Source organism: Lepidochelys kempii, chromosome 21 (assembly GCF_965140285.1).
Source record: "Lepidochelys kempii isolate rLepKem1 chromosome 21, rLepKem1.hap1, whole genome shotgun sequence".
NCBI lineage: Eukaryota > Metazoa > Chordata > Testudines > Cheloniidae > Lepidochelys > Lepidochelys kempii.
The window spans coordinates 11,603,777-11,622,866 of NC_136400.1; the positions used below are offsets into that span (position 1 = coordinate 11,603,777).

General features: G+C 51.9%; 1 protein-coding gene across 2 annotated transcripts in view; it reads right to left on the reverse strand.

Annotated features, from left to right (window-relative positions):
- TULP1 (TUB like protein 1) overlaps positions 1 to 19,090 on the reverse strand; it is a 32,879-nt gene that overhangs the window by 8,800 nt on the left and 4,989 nt on the right. The window contains exons 1-8 of one of the 2 annotated variants that reach the window (XM_073320053.1): positions 12,379 to 12,510; positions 8,077 to 8,206; positions 7,402 to 7,551; positions 5,703 to 5,816; positions 4,270 to 4,383; positions 2,881 to 3,021; positions 2,211 to 2,308; positions 1,056 to 1,226 (exon numbers count right to left, since the gene is read on the reverse strand). In XM_073320053.1, coding sequence (XP_073176154.1) covers positions 1,056 to 1,226; positions 2,211 to 2,308; positions 2,881 to 3,021; positions 4,270 to 4,383; positions 5,703 to 5,816; positions 7,402 to 7,551; positions 8,077 to 8,206; positions 12,379 to 12,420 — 960 coding nt within the window. In that variant the 5' untranslated portion in view covers positions 12,421 to 12,510. Of the gene's footprint in view, positions 1 to 1,055; positions 1,227 to 2,210; positions 2,309 to 2,880; positions 3,022 to 4,269; positions 4,384 to 5,702; positions 5,817 to 7,401; positions 7,552 to 8,076; positions 8,207 to 12,378; positions 12,511 to 19,090 lie in introns of those variants that run through there. The other variant, XM_073320051.1, reaches the window with a different exon arrangement.

A 19,090-nucleotide genomic window follows, 5' to 3' on the forward strand; every position in this document is an offset into this window, starting at 1 on the left:
CCAGCCACGGGTTTTTCTTTGCAGTGTAGACATACCCCCCATGGCGAGGGCTTTCTAACTGCACCTGCTGAGCGACAGAATCGCACTGGATGTAAAGAGCCTGGGGTATCTCCCAAGGCGGACTGTGGGAATATGGACGGAAGGGAACAGATCCATCAGCAGACGAATGCATTTCAAATCGCAAGCTGCAGCCCTACTCCAGGAGCAGCGTGAAAACTGCACCACTGAATCAGCATCACCATTGGAAATGGGGCATCAGCTCCTGGGAGGGGTCCATCTTCAGGGAGACACAGGGGACCTGAACTGAACAGGAGCGCTGACAGTCACCCTTCTCCCAGCAGTACGCAGGCACACCTACATGGCTGCCGCATGGGTCCGTGACACTGCTCTCAGGCTGCAGCAAAGAGGGGAAACCACCATGGAATATCAGGAGGCAGAGATGGGAAAGACTCATAGGGACAAACTCAGCCTTGGTGTAACTCCAGTGATGGCAATGGGCTTACACCCGGGATGATTCTGACCTGTTAGGCCATTGTTCATCTCTATAGTACTTTGTCCAGCTTTAAGTGTCCCGACCAGCTCTACTCAGGAATTCTCCAACAAAACTTTGCCTGAGCAAAGGTTGGTTTCAACCAATCTCCCGATTCGAAGAACGTTTGAAACCTCCTGAAGCTGCCAGGACGGCTCGTTCCACAGGTCCAGAACAAAACCTTTCACTTTACAATTCAAAATGACATTCCCTTTCGACATCTCTGTCAATTCAACTGACACCAGGTTAAAAACCAAGTTACAAGGTCCGAGTGGAAGTGAAACATTTCAAACTTCGCGAAAAGGAACACTTTGATGGATGCCGGCTGAGATGATCATTGGCTCACCACGTTTTCTGAGATGGGGACTTTTTGCCTCATTTCAGGGTGGGAAAAATTGTGCAAAAACTCTCGCGGGGCAGGAAAACCATTCCCCACTGAGCTCTCACCCTGAGTGAGGGGTTTGCCCTGATCCCTGGGAGGCTTACTCCACAGTCTAATAGGCTGGGACCTCATTTCACTGCTTGCCTTTTTCTCATTGTCCAGGTGCAGGTAATATGTAGGGTAGAGGCCCCGGTCCATCCCCTTCTTGTCTCGAGTGACCCGACACTTGATGGTCACCCCCTGAGGGGCCGGCCGCAGCACAAAGTCCTCCAGGTTGTCCACTTCGATGACAGGGGACGGCGGCCTCTCCTCCTTCTGTGGCCCAGCCGGCACCCAGGACGGAAAAGGGAGAAGGCTTTAGGGAGGGCTTGTTTCAGGCACATGCCGCTCTAGGGCTTTCCGGAAAGAAAGCGTTAGCAGCCAGAAACACACCCACCGCCAAGTGTTGTGTGCCCAAACGTATCTCGCTCTGGCACTTTCCTTTCCCTTCCAGTCACAAAGCTGCTCCCTGGGCCATATTCCTCATCTCCCCTGGGTCTGGCCAGTCAAGTGCCAGGCTCCTCAGCATCTCCCTTCTCTGAACTCAGTCCCCCCAGCCACTGCGGGAATCTGCCGGGGCGACCCCCTCCCCCTGGCCACTGCGGGAACCTGCCGGGGCGACCCCCTCCCCCTGGCCACTGCGGGAACCTGCCGGGGCGACCCCCTCCCCCTGGCCACTGCGGGAACCTGCCGGGGCGACCCCCTCCCCCTGGCCACTGCGGGAATCTGCCGGGGCGACCCCCTCCCCCTGGCCACTGCGGGAATCTGCCGGGGCGACCCCCTCCCCCTGGCCACTGCGGGAACCTGCCGGGGCGACCCCCTCCCCCTGGCCACTGCGGGAACCTGCTGGGGCGACCCCCTCCCCCTGGCCACTGCGGGAACCTGCCGGGGCGACCCCCTCCCCCTGGCCACTGCGGGAATCTGCCGGGGCGACCCCCTCCCCCTGGCCACTGCGGGAACCTGCTGGGGCGACCCCCTCCCCCTGGCCACTGCGGGAATCTGCCGGGGTGACCCCCTCCTCCCAGCTGTTGTGGGAACCTGCCGGGAGCCCCTTTAGGCAGCCCCACCCTCCATTCTTTCTGTGGCCCTGCTCTGCGAGATGGGCTTCCTGCCCATCCTCCCACCCTCCTTCAGCATTAACACCAGAAAGCTCCTGCGACTGCCCCTGGATTTGGCTCCGGGTCTGCTGTACCCCAGGGGTGAGGGAGCTTGTGAGGAAACCCCTGTTCCCAGTGCTGGCCATTAGCCCTGGCCTTTTACCTTCTTGGACTTCTTCCCTTTCCCTTTCTTATTGGAGTTCTTCTGAGGGCTTTCCGAGGCCTCTCCCTCGCTCCCCTCCCTGGCGGCTTTGGGGAGAGCTGCAGACAGAAAGGCGCACAATGGGCATCGCCCGCTTTGCTGCCCAGAAGCGGCCCAGACCCCATCAGCCCAGCTCCGCCGGCATCGCAGCGGGATGGCGGGGAGGAGCTGAGCGCGCTGGCAGGTGGAGGGCACCGGTGGATTGATTGCCCCCCGGGAGCAGAGCATGTGGAATGGCCCGCACAGCCTACCGGCAGTGGCAGCTCATGACTGAAGCAATGTGATGGGTACCCTGCTAGCAAAGGGAGGGCAAGGGGATCCTAACTCGGTCACATTGAGCTGCTGGCCTGGACAAGCAGCCACTGGGGCATTTGTGCACGAGGCAAGTCAACAGACATGGCCGATTCCACTAGTTAAAGTAGCCAGCAGGGAGCAACACATTCTCCTCCTCTAGAGCCCAAATATAGGACCCACAATAATACCCCCACCTGGTGAAGATGGAAGAGTTTGTTACCCCAGGGGTCCAGTATCTGCCCATGTGCTGCCCTGCTGCTGGCCCTGAGCAATGGGACTTGTACCCGTCTGTGCCCAGAGCCTGCCATGGTGCACCCCCAGCTCTGGGAGCACCCACCTTTCTTTTTGGTCTTCTTCTCTTTGTGGTTGTCGCCTCCCGCCTGGAACATGGAAGCTGTGTCCTTTTTCGTGTTGGGTTTGATTGGCTTGGTGCTGGAATCGGAGTCGTCTTCTGCCTCACTGTTCGTGAGAGCTGGGGCTATGGGGAGAGACGCGCACAGAGGAATCAGTCAAGAGAGGGCTACGGATGCCTGTGCTAATGCTCGTGCCTTTCGTCTGAGAATCTCAAAGCCATCGAGAGACGCTGAAGATGGAGCCCGTATGCATCTGTCATGACAAGGGAATATTTCGCTCAGGAGAATGGAGTTACTCAGGGTGGGTTTTGGTCAAGATCTGGCTGGCGGCAGTCAAAAAAGCGACCAGAATGTTGGGAATCATTAAGAAAGGGGTAGATAATAAGACAGAAAATATCATGTTGCCTCCCTATAAATCCATGGTACGCCCACATCTTGAATACTGCGTGCAGATGTGGTCGCCCCATCTCAAAAAAGATATATTGGAATTGGAAAAGGTTCAGAAAAGGGCAACAAAAACTATTAGGGGTTTAGAACAGCTTCCGTATGAGGAGAGATTAATAAGGCTGGGACTTTTCAGCTTGGAAAAGAGACGGCTAAGGAGGGATATGATTGAGGTCTATAAAATCATGACTGGTGTAAAGAAAGTAGATAAGGAAGTGTTGTTTACTCCTTCTCATAACACAAGAACTAAGGGTCACCAAATGAAATTAATAGACAGCAGGTTTAAAACAACAAAAGGAAGTATTTCTTCACACAACACACAGTCAACCTGTGGAACTCCTTGCCAGAGGATGTTGTGAAGGCCAAGACTATAACAGGGTCCAAAAAAGAACTAGTTAAATTCATGGAGGATAGGTCCATCAATGGCTATTAGCCAGGATGAGCAGGGATGGTGTCCCTAGCCTCTGTTTGCCAGAAGCTGGGAATGGGCGACAGGGGATGGATCATTTGATGATTCCCTGTTCTGTTCATTCCCTCTGGAGCTCTTGGCACTGGCCACTGTGGGAAGACAGGATGCTGGGTTGGATGGACCTTCGGTCTGACTCAGTATGGAAATTCTTATGTTTTTATGTAACACCTTCACTCTTCGGAGACGTGCCATGGGTCTATTACTGATCGCACGGGCCTCATCCAAACGTCATACAGCCACGTGCCAGGGGAACCGGGTCAGCACTGAGGCAGGGCAGGGCGCTTCCCCTGCTGAAGCATCACCAGAGTTCCTGGGAGGTCTCTCATCCAAGTACTGACCACCCAGCCCTAGCCATATCCCAAGGACTCCTGTGGTACCAGTGGTGACTCCTTGTGTGCCCTTTGTTGATGACGAGAGCTCTGGGGGCCCAGGGGATGTATGGGCAGTTGTCGCCCTTCACCTTTCTTTTTGCCTTTTCTCTCCTTCTTGTCCCCGCTCACTTGGAACATGGACGTCGGCTCCTTCTTCATGGGCTTGGCAGCTCTGGGCTTGGCATCACAATCACTTTTGTCTCCTATTGGGAGGGAGAAAGGAGGAGGGAGAAAAGGGCAGAAGCAGGGAGGGCGGAGGGAATAGTGAGGGGGCAGGGGGGGAGAGAGAGAGAACAGGGAGGAGTGGGGACAAGCCCGGGAGCAAGGAAAGAGGGAGGGGGAGGAATGGGGGAAAAGCCAGGTGTGTTGAGGGGAGAGCGCAAAGGGCAGGGAGGAGATGAGAGAGAGAAGGGGGACACAGGGATGTAACTTTGGGGCCTCTGGAGACGCAGACACAGGAGAGCCCCAGCCCTCTGCTGCCCTCCTCCCTCAGCCACTTCCCTGGAGGCTTGGGGCCTCAGCTGGCCAGTGGTCCCTGTTCATTCCCAGCCTGGGTGTTAACTGCTCAGTCCTGCTGACTTCCCTAATAACCACCCATTGCAACTCACCACCTCTGGCTGGCACTTCTCTCAGGCCAGCCCTGAGCCAGAGCTCTCCCTGGATCCGAGCTGCCCTCTCCATGCCCTGCCTGCGTCCAGGCCCCCATCTCCTGCTCTCTAGCAGTGTGTGTCCCTTAACACCCAGGCTGAGCCTGCTCCACTGACCCAGGGGGGAGAGAGATTCCCTGTTGGCCCCTCCAGGAGAAGGCTAATTGGAAGACAATGCTGAGAACACCCTGCCAGCAGAGGGTCTCTCCCTCAGCCATATGCTGGCGGGGAACTCGGACTCGGGCTCTGGCTGGGAGAAACAAATCCCCTGTGGTTTAGCCTCAAGGGTGCTTGATTGGAAAGAGCCTCGTCCACCCCGCCATGCACGACGGTGGATCCTCAGGCTCTGGAAGCTCAGCTCTGCGAAGGACTCTAAATGCCGAGGTCCATCTGACTCCCGGTCTGTCCGCTTACAAGGCGGAGACATCCCGAAGCCAGGCAAAGAAACACCAGCTCCAGCCCAGCTGCCTCGGTTGACAGGGAAATGGAAATATGCAGCAAAAGGATCCTTCCACTCCTGTCCCCTTGGGCATTTCCTGGAGAGGGACTCTGATGTACACACACAGATCCCCAGAGACAGAGGGTACCTCACCTGGCCTTGCCTCAACATAGCATCTGAGCACCTCACGCCCTTTGACCGGGTGGACTGTGGTCCCCATCGCACAGAACAGGGACTGAGGTTCATAAAGGGGGAGTGACTTACCCAAGAGTCACACCCGGAGTCTGCGGAGGAGCAGGGAATTGACCCAGCTCCCCCAAGTCCTAGTCTAGCACCCTCACCGCTGAAGCATCCTTCCTCTCACTCACACAGCAGGGTTCACTCCCAGGGTTCACCTCCACATGCCAGCCCTTTCTCCGGGGCTCCAGCTTCTGACCTTTCAGCTTGGGTTTTCTCTCCCTGCTTTCTCCAGCTGGGATTTCTTTGGGGAGCTTCTTTTTTGGCTTCTTCGGCGGGTCATCGTTCTCCGCCTCCTCCTCCTCAGAGTTCTCTGGAAGTTTGGGGGTGGGGGGGAGCAGAGGGGGGACGAAATGAAGATTAAAGAAAAAGGGACACTGCCACATTACGACGGCTCCGCCTGCCCTGTTTAGAGGAACTTTCTCCGCTGCTGGGGTCTAGCCTGGGGCCCACTGGACCTGGACCTACCCATTGCCGTATGTCAGCCATTGCTTACACCTCACCCATCCAGTGTCTGGGAGTCTAGTCCGTGCTGGGGCTCAAACCAAATTTGATCACGAATCCTGGAAAACTGGTTTCTAACCAGCTTGGCCAGCCAGTGTAAATGGGATCAATCCAGGTGAGAAGAAAGCTTAAATGTGTGCTTAAAAGCCTACGTAGGAATCTCCAGTCCGGAGGGCTGCTTTGACTTCACTGGGCCCCCGCTGGGAACTCCCCCGCCCCCAAGTCAAACCGCTTTGAGAACCAGTTTGGGCAGCCTGGAGCGTGGCCTCCACCACACCAGCTGAACCAGTTTCAAACCTGGTTGGAAATGCTGGGGTGTAGATCAGGGCTTTTTACCCTAGGAGTTTACCCTATAGGAAATAGTAGGTTAGAAAATAAAGGCCGCTGTATTTGTGCGCAGGAGAGCGAGAGTTTGGGGTTGCGGAGGGCGTGTGGTACAAGGCTGCCACCTAGTGACTGTCTTGCCTCCTGGGCTTTTCCTAGGAGTCTGTGTAGTACAAGCATCCCATGGGGAGTCCTTTCCTCTATCCCTCGCCTCCTCCCTCCCTCCCCAGGAGAGACAGTCACAAGGAAAGGAGCCATTGCCCATAGACACCCACCCTGGTGGGTCAGGGCGGGTGAAATATTTGTCTGGAAAATGGACCTTGTATGCATGAGAGGACAGGCATTAGAATGGGGCCGAAAACTGCAGCAGCCATCTGCCCATTCTGTGCAGCTGTCCTCTGAAAGCAGAGACGGGTGTTACTCACCCTACGTGGGAGCTGGGGGACTCTCTCAGGACATGTCCTTTCATTGCCTTTTACGGGTGGAGGGGGGGTCGGTTCTCCAGCGGTGCCAAGAGTGTTTTCAGGAAGGCTTTCAGATGGGTTTGGATCGAAAGTACACAGCACATGTGGGAGGGCTGGGTTTGGACTGGGGCACATGGTGCTGTTTTGGGTTTGGATGGAGATTGTGTTGCAGGGTGATTTTTGGATTGTGGGATATGTGCAGAGCTGTGTGCTGGATTGAGTGAGTGAGAGAGAGAGAGGACTACATCTGCATGGCGTAGCTGTGTTTGGGTCAGGTCCTGCATGCAGAGCAGTGTGTTGGATTGGGAGCACAACGTGAGTGTACGAGGGTTGTGTTTGGCCGGGGACACGTGGCGTAGCTGTGTTTGGATTGCAGTGATGCGAGGGTGCACTTGCATTGTGGCGTGCATGCCTGGCTGTTGTGTTTGGGCTGAGAGTGTAAAGCGAGTGTTATGTGGCTGGATTGTGACACGGGCAGGAGCCTGTGGCCTGTATGCTGGTGTGTGGCTGGTCGTGGCTGTGTGCTAGGATTGGGTGCGGTGGGCGTGAGGGTCTGCAGCATGCATTAGAGACCCCCTGGGCGGAAGGGGCCCAATGCCTTCTTACCTTGCTTCTTTTTTGAGGCTTTGGCCACACTGAAATGCGACGTGGGATTTTCCTTCTTCTTCCTGGGCTCTTTGGTGGATTTGGGGTAGGGCTGCTTCTCGCTCTCTTCCTCCAGTTTCTCCTCCTTCTTCTTCCTCAGTTTCCTGACAGCTGCATGTGGAGAGAGTGGCCAGAGTGAGGACAGAAACACGGACTGGGACAGGCCGGGACAGGCGGGGAGCGGAACAGCACATGCTCTGTGTGGTGGGGCTTGGAATGAAGTCAGACTCCATTTACCCCATAGCACACTGGCAGAGGGGAGAAGTGGATGGGGGTGCGTCTCGCCGGGGAAGGATGTAGGGGGGCCGTTTGTCTCTGGGAGGCCATGGAAGTGAGGCCTCCCAGCTGGGATTCTCAAGTCCTAGTCCCAGCGTGGGCACAGGCATAGAGAGATGGCCCGTGCCTTGTTCTGGGGACAAACCCAGGGCTTTGCTGGCTGCCCCTGTGCTGCTGGAGAGAAGCCGGAAACCAGCACAGAAGGGTAAGTGGTTCAGTGAATGCACAGCCCAGAGGGCAGCAGGTGTGGGCTGCAGTTGCATGTGTGATTCAGAACCCTCCCCGATTTATTATCACCCCATCCGCAGCTCCCAGGGGCTGCCTGTCCCCGGCTGTGGCCGAGCCGCTCGCGTCTCTTACTCTGAGAGGGGGCACTGGGCTCCTCTGCGGGGCTCAGATCGTCCAACTTTTTCACTTTCGATTTCTTGGGCTTGGCTTCCAGCGTGGGCTCCTGGTGCTTCTTTTTCTGCTTCTGCCTTGGCAGGAGGCGCTGGATGGAGTGACACATCATTTACAGGCGTACAAAAGACCCAGTAACAGAGCCCCAGCCCTGGAGACCCTACAGTCCACAGGCAGGATTCTGTGCAACCCACTGCAATACAGAACATGCACGAGGGGGCCAGCACCCCTCTGCATGGGGGTGCAGTCTGCATAACTGGAACGCTTCCTGGGACAAGTGGGTCTCCACCGAGCCTCAGAGAGGAGGGGCAGGGCGATAGGAGGATATGAGAAAACCACAGTGGGCAGAACAGAGAGAGGCTGGAGTGGACATGGGCAGGGAGCAGTGAGGAGAGAAGGGACGTGCAGGGAGGGGAAACTGAGGCGAGAGATCTAGGAGGGAACAGAGCTGCCAGGTGAGGATGAGAAGAAAGATGCACCATGAGAGCAGGAGGTTATGCAGGCAGGAGAGGGGCAAAGGGTCCAATACAGAGACAGAGGGAGAGTGCAGAAGATAAAGGAAAAATCAGCCCAGCCCAATCTGTTCAGTATCTGGATCTACCTTCAAAACCAGACACACTCGCCAACTGACTAAGCAGAGATTTGAAAGAAATGCTCCAGTGAAGCACTGGCAAAGGTGAGGGCCAGGGATGAAGGGGCAGATGGAGGGGGCTAACAGAGCATGCAGGGAAGGGACCTAGCTGGCTAGGGAAGAAATCCCTATCCTAGATATCCCCTTCGCTGCTTGAAAAAAGCAGTTTTTCCTTAGTGGGTCCCGCCTTCAGCCCCTAGAGCCCGATTCCCATCTCGCCCAGCCTGGTATAAATCAGGAGTCGTTCCACAGGGCCTGATTCCCATCAGGAGTAACTCTGCTGAAGTAAACGGAGTTACCCTGATGTAAAAGCAGCGTGAATGAGATCAGAATCATGCCTGATATCTTTCTCCTGTTCTCAGTCCTCTATTCAGCAGTAACATTTTCCCCCTCACAATTTTAAAAAGACGTTGCCCAGCTGGTTCAAAAGTAAAGTTTTGTTGGGGGAAAAAAAAAGATGATCAAACAATCTTAATACACTGATTTCATCTTTTTTTAAACCTTTCCCCCCTTTCTTAACAAAATGAAAAGCATCGTTGTACAATAACGTGGATTTCTTTTCATCGTGCCCCTGCACCATCCACAACCCAAGCATTGCCCCGTTGTGCAAGGGCAAGGGAACCAGAGTGAAATGATCTGAAATGTCAAAAAGGAAACCACCACCACCAAATAAGAGAATTAGATTTTTTTTAAAAATTTTAAACAGACTCCAACAAGAAACTGCTGAGCTTGAATTAGTATGCAAACTAGACACCATTAACTTGGGTTTGAATAGAGACTGGGAGTGGCTGGGTCATTACATGAAAGCTTATGCTCTAATAAATTTGTTCGTCTCTAAAGTGCCACAAGTCCTCCTGTTCTTTTTGTGGATACAGACTAACACAGCTGCTACTCTGAAACCTCCATCTTAAACCATTTCAGGGGTTAAAAGAAACACAGGGCCGGACCCCTTGGCTTTTTTTTTTTTAATTGTATGTTTAATCTGATAGTGTTCCTTTAAGAGCTAACCATTAACACCTGGATCTTTCCTTCACAGTCATTCTGCCAGCAGGCTAATGTTGAGACATGCCCAGAAACAGGAGCCAGACAAGCCTTTCCTAGCCATGGATGGTGTCCAGAGAGAGTCACAAATCGCCCAAAACTCAAACCAGGCTTCTTTATTACGTTCTATTCCCTGTCTTGTTTCATAGGCAGCCCTATGGATGGGGATGGAACTGCACCGTGGTCACTGTTTTTGTCGTGAATTTTGTGCTGACATAAGGGGAGAGATGGCCAGCCCTAGAGACTGATCGACGTCCTGCTACAGACCATGATCGGGCACATGCTGCCTTCACGCCATCCCATCCGGGATCTCCAGAAACCATTCCTAGGCTTGGATGGGCACTCCCAGGCCACTTCAGACTTTGATCTCTTTGTTGAGATGGACAGTTAGTGTAGGCTGACCAGATAGCAAGTGTGAAAAATCAGGAAGTGGGTGGGGGGTAATGGGAGCCTATATAATCTCCTGGAATCTCCTTCCTTAGAAGTTTTTAAGGTCAGGCTTAACAAAGCCCTGGCTGGGATGATTTAATTGGGGATTGGTCCTGCTTTTGAGCAGGGGGTTGGACTAGATGACCTCCTGAGGTCCCTTCCAACCCTGTTATTCTATGATTCTATGATAAGAAAAAGCCCCAAATATCGAGGCTGTTCCTATAAAATCGGGACATCTGGTCACCCTAAGTTAGTGCTAACTGAGGGGGTGATGTCTGTGTTCAGAAACCATCCACTAGAGCCAAAACAGAGCCACTACCTGATGTCACAACCAGCCACTTGGTTACAACACCGCGGAACCCTCTTGGTCACTACCAACCTGCCATGATTTGGACTGGCAGAAACCATCCATAGGGCATTACCATTCCCCTGGGCTACTCGGCCACCTCTGTGCTCTTTCATTGTCTCGCTCAACCTGCTCCAGCGGCAGTTCTGCTGTTGTTGTGATGGGTGGGGATTGGTTTTTAAATAATCCAAAAATATCCTTCCAAGAATTCCTTGGGCCTCGGGGAAACAGCTTCAAAGAACAAACGAAAAGTCATATTGGGCTACATTCTTCTAAAAGTTTCTCCTGCCAAAATCATTTTTTTGAAGCCATCCTCCCGCTGAATTTCGTACTTTGCCCGCAAGTCTTTTGGGCACCTAGAGGGCTGTGTGGATTACACTTCTTCCACAGTCTTCAGGTCGGAGTTTCCCCAAAATCTGTCCTGCTAGAGAATGGAATTCCTGAGAAGGCAGCATCCGTCGGCTACAGGAGCAGGTCAATTGGCAGTCGGAGTAGTTGCCTCCGGCCCCAGAACCAGCACATCGGAGCAATCTCCCCAGCACAACACAATCATCTCATTACATGTCAAGACCCTGTCCAGAGCCAATATGATACAGAGGAGAGTGACGAGGGGCTGCTGGCCAAGAACCCAGAGCGCTGATGACTCAACCTTCTGGAGAGTTGATGCAGGTCAGTCTCTGGGGTTTAGTGATCACACAGTGTCACTAGCTGTTGAAATGCCCAGAGTAAATTGGAAAGGGAGCGCTGCAGCCTTCCCACTCCCACTGGTGTAAGTCAGGAGAGATTCTCCGGAGCCGAGGGAGTTACCTCAGTGTAAAAGTGGTGGTAACAGGCTCAAAGCCAGGGCCAGGAGGACATGGGATATGCCGTCACGGGATGGGCCAGACAATTTGTGACGTGATGAAGGCGAAGACTATAACAGGGTTCAAAAAAGAACTAGATACGTTCATGGAGGATAGGTCCGTTAATGGTAGAGATGCTGTCCCTAAGCTCTGATGGCCAGAAGGTGGGAATGGGCAACAGGGGCGATCACTTGATGATCACCTGTTCTGTTCATTCCCTCTGGGGCACCCGGCATTGGCCAGTATCGGAAGACAGGACACTGGGCTAGATGGACCTTTGGTCTGACCCAGGACGGCTGTTTGTTCTTATGGGGAAAGAGTGAAGAATTAAGCCAATGGATGGGGCTTGGCTACAGGTGAAATGTCTCTCTGCTCAACTCCAGAACTGCTAGGCTGGGCAGACCAGAAGCCCGTCTAGCTCAGTATCATGTCTCTGACAATGGTCAGAACCAGCTGTTTGGAGGAAGATGTAAGAACCCTGCAGGAGGCAGAGCCGGGTAACATGCCTGCAGCACTGGTCTCTAAGAGGTTGGCACCTCTAAAGCATGAAGTTGAACAACTACAGAATCATCGAAATGCGGGGCTGGAAGGGATCTCAAGAAGCCTACTCCAGCCTGCTGCGCTGAGGTGGGACCAAGTAAACCTAGACCAGCCCTGACAGGGGTTTGTCCAACCTGGTCTTAGAAACCTCCAATGACAGGGATTCCACACCCTCCCTTAGAAGCCTATTTCAGAGCTTAAACTACCCTGCCAGTGAGCAAGCTTTTCCTAATAACTAACCTAAATCTCCCCTGCTGCAGATTAAGCCCATTACTTCTTGTCCTACCTTCAGTGGATGTGGAGAACAATTGCTCCCCGTCCTATTTATAACAGCCCTTAGCATATTTGAAGACCGTTATCAGGTCCCTCCCCCACCCAGTCTTCTGACCATGCCCACTTTTTTAACCTTTCCTCACAGGTCAGGTTTTCTAAACCTTTTGTCGCTCTCCTCTGGACCCTCTCCAATTTGTCCGCATCTTCCCTGAAGCGCGGCACCCAGAACCGGACCCAGGATTCCAGCGGACGCCTCGCCAGTGCCAAGTACAGTGGGATAGCTGTAACACTGCGTATTCCTGATATCAATGTAAACAGCCAACCCCTTCTCTGAGCAGAGACAAGAGCAATAGAGGCTGAGGGGGGGGTCATTAAAGGTGCAGAGAGTGATAAGGAAACAGGTTTGTGAGAGGAATTGGAGATCTCACAGCAGTTCCTAGTGGTCTCCACAGCTCAAAACACACCAGCTGGCCCTGGTTTGCCGGCACTCTCAGCGGAGAAGCCAAGGAATAAATGGCTTCTGAAGAATATGCTCCCCTCTGCAGTCCCTCCAGGTGCACACGGGCACCTTGGTGGTAGAAGTTTGCAGCTCTGGGACCTGTGCTGTGCCTACTCTGGGGATAAAGGGAGGGTTTCAGTCTGCAGGGCTGGTAATACCTTTGCTTTAAAATAAAAATGACAACAGGCGAAGGGGACGAGGGGGTTTAGTCACATGGGCCATTGAAATGAATGGGAGCTGTGTGTCTAAGTCCCTGTGTCAGTGCTGAAACTCCCAGCCCAGCAGCTGAAAGCTTCTGAGGGTAGAATGTGCCTCATGCCCAGTTGCTAGCGATGGCTATCTCCCTCACCAAGAGAGGGCAGCATAGAAACGGGTCCGGCTCCAAACCTCGCCCAGCTCCTGGGGACGCCTGGCTCCGGATGTAAAAGCTCAGGCCCTTCTCTAACTAAACACCAAAGTGACAGAGCAGGGAGGGGCGGCTGAGAGATGCTTACTCATGGCAGAGTCTGTATCGCGTCCATCACAGTAGTCTCTGGGTGCGTTCCCAGAACAAAACAAAACCAGTGTTGCCCCAAAGCCAAGCCAGTCCCTGCCTCTGCACTGCACCTGCTAGCAAAATAATACTTGTGTGTGAAGTACGCACCGCATATGTGTCTGGGCACCCCTCCAGCGGCACAGATTTACAGTTTTTGGGAAAACAACAGGGCTTGACTGCCAGGGAAGGACTCTTTGGAGAAGGGAATGTTCTGGCTTTCGTTCTAATCACAGGCCTGTTGTTTCTTTGCTCATCTGGCTATCGCAGCACTAACAGCTTTCTGCCCTTCTGTCTTGCCCTCTCTGAGGATCTCCGAGCCCTTTACAAACAGCTTCACCTTCTAATGCAGGCATTACTTCACACATGTGATTAAATGAAGAGTTAATGAGCCTACAGATGTGGTCACCCCATCTCAATAAAAAATATACTGGAATTGGAAAAGTTTCAGAAAAGGGCAACAAAAACCATTAGGGGTCTGGAACAGCTTCCGTATAAGGAGAGATTAATAAAACTGGGACTTTTCAGCTTGGAAAAGAGACGGCTAAGGAGGGATATGATTGAGGTCTATAAAATCATGACTGGTGTAAAGAAAGTAGATAAGGAAGTGTTATTTACTTCTTCTCATAACCAGGGGTCAGCAAATGAAATTAATAGGCAGCAGGTTTAAAACAAACAAAAGGAAGTGTTTCTTCACACAACGCAAAGTCAACCTGTGGAACTCCTTGCCAGAGGATGTAGTGAAAGCCAAGATTATAACAGGGTTCAAAAAAGAACTCGATAAATTCATGGAGGACAGGTCCATCCATGGCTATTAGGCAGGATGAGCAGGGATGGTGTCCCTCACCTCTGTTTGCCAGAAGCTGGGAATGGGCGACAGGGGATGCATCACTTGATCATTACCTGTTCTGTTCATTCCCTCTGGGGCACCTGGCATTGGCCACTGTCGGACGACAGGATACTGGGCTAGATGGACCTTTGGTTTGACCCAGTATGGCCTTTCTTATGTTATTTCAGCACGTGGCAGATTCAGAAACAGAACCCAGGAATCCTGGCTCATGTTCTCTTCTGCTCCCTGCAACTAACCTATGTGTCTGTAGTGACAGGGTCTTCATTTGTGTTACCTCTATCAAGGGCAGAACATTTTAAAAACCATAGAAACAAATTTTGGATGGAAAACCCCTTTGGCCTGTCAACCTAATTGAGCCTCTGTTTCACAGAAGGACAGCCGCACCTCTCCCCCCATGTAGCCAGAGATGTTGGGAGTTTGAGGTAATTCTCCATTCTTGCCTTAAGTTCTCAGCTTCTACAATTCTTTGCATGCAGTGTTGTTGTAGCTGTGTTGGTCCCAACAGGACACGAGAGAGACAAGGTGGGTGTGGTGATATCTTTGATTGGACCGACTTCTGTTAATGAGAGAGACATGCTTTCGAGCTCACACAGAGCTCTTCTTCAGGTTTTTTCAGATTCTTGCCGGTTAGTTGACAGTTCAGCGAGCTTTCTTCTCAGAGAAGGAGCCTCTCCAGATATGTAATCTAATCTCATGTCACCCAGGTCTCAGAGCAGGTGGTCTTCTCTCTTCTTCTGGTTCAACATGTGGGTCCTTAGGAATATAGGAACTACCTGACTTGATCAGACCACCTAGCTCAGGACCCTGGCTCCAACACTGGCCAGCACCAGCTGCGTCAGAGAAAGGCGCAAGAAACCCTAAAGTGGGCAGTTATGGGATAACCTGCCCCTAGGGGAAGTTTCCTCCTGACCCCCAATGGTTAGAGGTTGGCCTGGGCCCTGAAGCAGGGTGGTTATAGCCATTCCAAAACTATTCTAAATCTAAATAGCCTCATTACCCATACAACCATCCAGTCCTTCTTTGAAGCCTGCTAAGCTCCAGGCCTAGGTATCTGCATACCTGTTGGCTTGCCAGGTGGGTCCAAATTCAGGCCTTTCTTCGTCAAACATTCCCTTTGCCCCCTGGATAAACCTTGCTGCCATTCACCAAGGTGTCACCAAATTTAAACAACAACAGAGGTTGGCCCACGCTGCAGAGTTTGGGCCTGTATCGGAACGTCCCTGAAGCTCAGGTGGGTTCGATCCGGGATTTCAGCCCAACCTGCTCGACAGTAGGATGGTGCTAGCACCAGAACAGTCCCAAATCTGGAGGAGGGGGCATCTGGATCTGTGGGCTGGTTCTTACCCACCTCTAAAATAACAGTTTTGAAACAATGGTTTGTAAAGCGGAATGACTTACCACCGAGTGGCCCAGTGAATGGAAGCAAAGGGGGGAAAAAGAGAAAAGGCAGTTAGTAAACAGCCAGGGGAAGGGAGGCGGAGAGATCACTAGCTAGGGGATACAGAGCATGGTGTACTCAGGTTCCATCTGCATCCAGGGCTCCATGGAGGGCTGTAGCTGGTACGGTACCAGCTGGTAAGGTGGTGTAGCTGGTCCTGCCAAGGCACTATTCGTGTCAGGAGAGAAGAAGATCGGAATGCATCCTCAGCCTCATCTGATAAAGCTCCTTCATCTACACGGCACCTGGCGGAGAAGGGATAACTTCCCTGGGAAGGGCGTTTCAGCCACTCACTCGACCAGGATGCTCTCTCAGGTGCGTTCCATGTATTGTAACAAACACAGCCACCATCTGGGTGTTACAGGTGAGTGTGGGAGGCCACCTCTTGGGAGGAGACCAGGCTAGGGCTGTGCAAGCAGCAGGGGTGAACATGGCGCCCCCTGTGGGCATCAGTGTTGGGGCTGGGAGCAGCAGCTGGGAAGGGAGTGTTTCTTTTTCAAACGGGAAGACGCTAGAAGGGGAGAGAGCCAAGAAAGTCCTGATGGGGCAAAGGAGGGCTGAAGAATAGAGAGCCATCATGCGCGCTGGCCAATTCACACCCCTCCTCTAAAACAGCAAAGCACCGCTTTGCATGGGCTGGCCAGGCTCATGTCACACATTCCCCCAGGCCCAGCATAATCACGGTGCCCCGACAGCCGTCTACAGCGGAGACTGTGAAGGAGGCGTCTTGCTTCACAGTGAGGGAGTGACAGGAGGAGCCTGTGCTAAAGAAGACTGGGGTCCTATGGAAAACTGGTGGCAGGTAAAGAGATTTCAGTGACTCCAAGGTGTCCAGAAATAGCTTGTGAGAACCAGTTCCTCTGAGATTAAGGTCACCCAGAGCCAGAGCACAGAGGAAGCAGATGGATTAGATGTACCACACCTAATCCCATTGAGCCGGGGCTATAAATAATGAGGATTAATCAGATAAAGACCACATGGCTTGGCAATTAGCTAGATAATAAACATTTGGGAGGTAGGTGCTGATTTAGAGCCCGCTGCCTGGTGCAAGATGATGTAAATAACACCAGCTGAAGCCTCTCGCTGGATTGCTGGTATATTCACCATTAGATCAAATCACCTTTTCTGTCCCCACCTACAAGCTGTGCTCCAGCGGTTTCATTCTGAGCTATTATTCTGTGCTACTGCGTGGGCTGGGGCTAAGTATAAATTGATACCGAAACGAAAAAGGAAACAGAGCAGGTCTGAGTCACTTCAATGAAATAGCGCCATATTGTGATAATTAACGATCTGCTGGGATATTTTGCAAGAGAAGGGGTGTGACCTCCACTGCCCTGGCCAGATTGCATTGTTTAGTCTGCCTCCCTACTTTCTCCTGCAGCTTCAACGGGCTACTGGTTTCTCCTTCCCCAAACTGCCATGTGTGGTTGCTATGTGCTGCTAAACAGCAGATGTGTTGCACCCCAGAGGTGGCCGCCCTTGAAGGATGTGCAAAGTAATTTGTGCTCCAACTATTTCTGTAGCCCTCATGATGAGGACATTATTATCCAGACTACTGAGAAGATAAGGCCTTTGTGCTCCTAGTTTTCATTCCAGAGAGTTTATACATATGCAATTCACTTAGTTAAAAAAAGATTTTGATGGACAGAAACTCTTCTAGCTCCGTCTGGATGAAAACTGGAAGATCACAGTCAGATCCTAATGAGAAAAGCAGCTCCCTGTCCGTCTTTGCTCTATCGACCACGGCATCGAGTTCCAGCAGAAGAGGAGATTTTGGTAGGCAGAATGCAATTACCTTCATCGGAATAAGACCTTCCAGGCTAAGTTTCAGCTGTAAACCAACGGTTACGAAGCGCTGGGGAAAGGAGCGTGTTGTCACAGAAATACGGACAGACCTGTAAGCGCCGGAATGGGGCTGCCAGCTGCTGCTGCCATGGATCAGAAACCGTTCCACCCACTGAGGAGTCATGTATATATCAGCCCAGACCTTGAGATAGGCACACTGAGCGTTCACTGACAACCAAATTCATTCTTGGGCACAGAGGGCGTCTGCCTCTCAGGTGGGCCTGCTTTCCCAGACCTCTAGTGTGTTTTAGCTGTGAACACCCCTGATGCTCTGAGAAGAGGCCTCTGTGTCTAAGTCGGTTGCGTGACACATGTGAAGTGACAGAGGAGCAATAGCACATCATTTCGAGACACACAAGGTCCATGCAATTCCTTTAGCGCCCCCCCCGAGATCGTTTTGACATCCCCAGTCTTTTAAGCCAGCCCGTCTCAGGTTCCTAACTGTGCTGAGACATGTCTCCTGACCTACCGTACGACCATTTGATTTCTGTCCATCAAATTCTTTTCCTTTTTAAACAAACCTGAATTGCCTCATGGCATCTCTATTCATTGGTCCACCCTGTCGGTTGTAGGAGCCTTCATCTGTGCAGAGATGGAAACCTGTTTCTCTTTATGGCATCAGCTTGCTCATTTCAAACCTCACCTGAAAAATCTTCTGCTCTTCCTAAGACCTCTTACACAGCAGGGGAGGGGGAGCTAATTAACCTGGTGCCTTCACACGTGAAAGCATTTTGGGGACATGCACTTTGTATGAAAGAGGATTCTTCTTGCTTGTTACTGCAGTAGTGGCTGGAGCCCCCATTCTGCCAGGCCCTGTGCAAACAAGGCTGTATCAAAGAGTCCCACTGAGAATTCAGGTTTCAGAGTAACAGCCGTGTTAGTCTGTATTCGCAAAAAGAAAAGGAGGACTTGTGGCACCTTAGAGACTAACAAATTTATTTGAGCATAAGCTTTTGTGAGCTACAGCTCACTTCATTGGATGCAATGCAAATAAATTTGTTAGTCTCTAAGGTGCCACAAGTCCTCCTTTTCTTTTTGCTGAGAATTCAGTGTTTGGTCTATAGTCATTAGTAGCTGTGGTTAGACATTTTCTGTCTCACCCCTTCTGAAGCACCTGGAAAGTGAATCATGACTGAAAGATTAACAGAAGAGATTACGTCAATTAGGAACCGTGAGATCCCACCTCGCTAACAGAGCTCATGTGTAGCCTTAATAACGATAAGAAAAGACAGTTTTAAAAATGGTATAAAATCACCTGTATAAAATCATCAGGTGTGATGTGGATCTGTGTAAGATAGACTCTAATCACCTGCGGGGACAGATTTAATTTTTTTATGACTTTGTATAGCTCCGTGCACACTTGATTCTGCTCTCAATTACACTGGTGCAAATAAGGATTCAAATTCGTGGGAGGTTAGAATCAGGTCCTTCCACTCTGCAGGTAATAATAAGGGAGGTGCAGCCAAGGTTTTCACAACTCCCATTGAAATCAATAGCTCCCAGCACAGTCCTGCTGGGTGAAATCTAGCTGCTCCTACTTCAGAAACATGTGAAAGGTGAACTGAGACCCCTTTCAACCAACCAGGACCTGAGTCCTGGGTTCAATATTTCCCTTGCTAGAGAGTCAGATTATGAATTTATTTGCACCAGAGTGAATCAGGAGTCATTCCACTGTGGCCCATTGATGCAGACTCTCAATTTACTCCGGT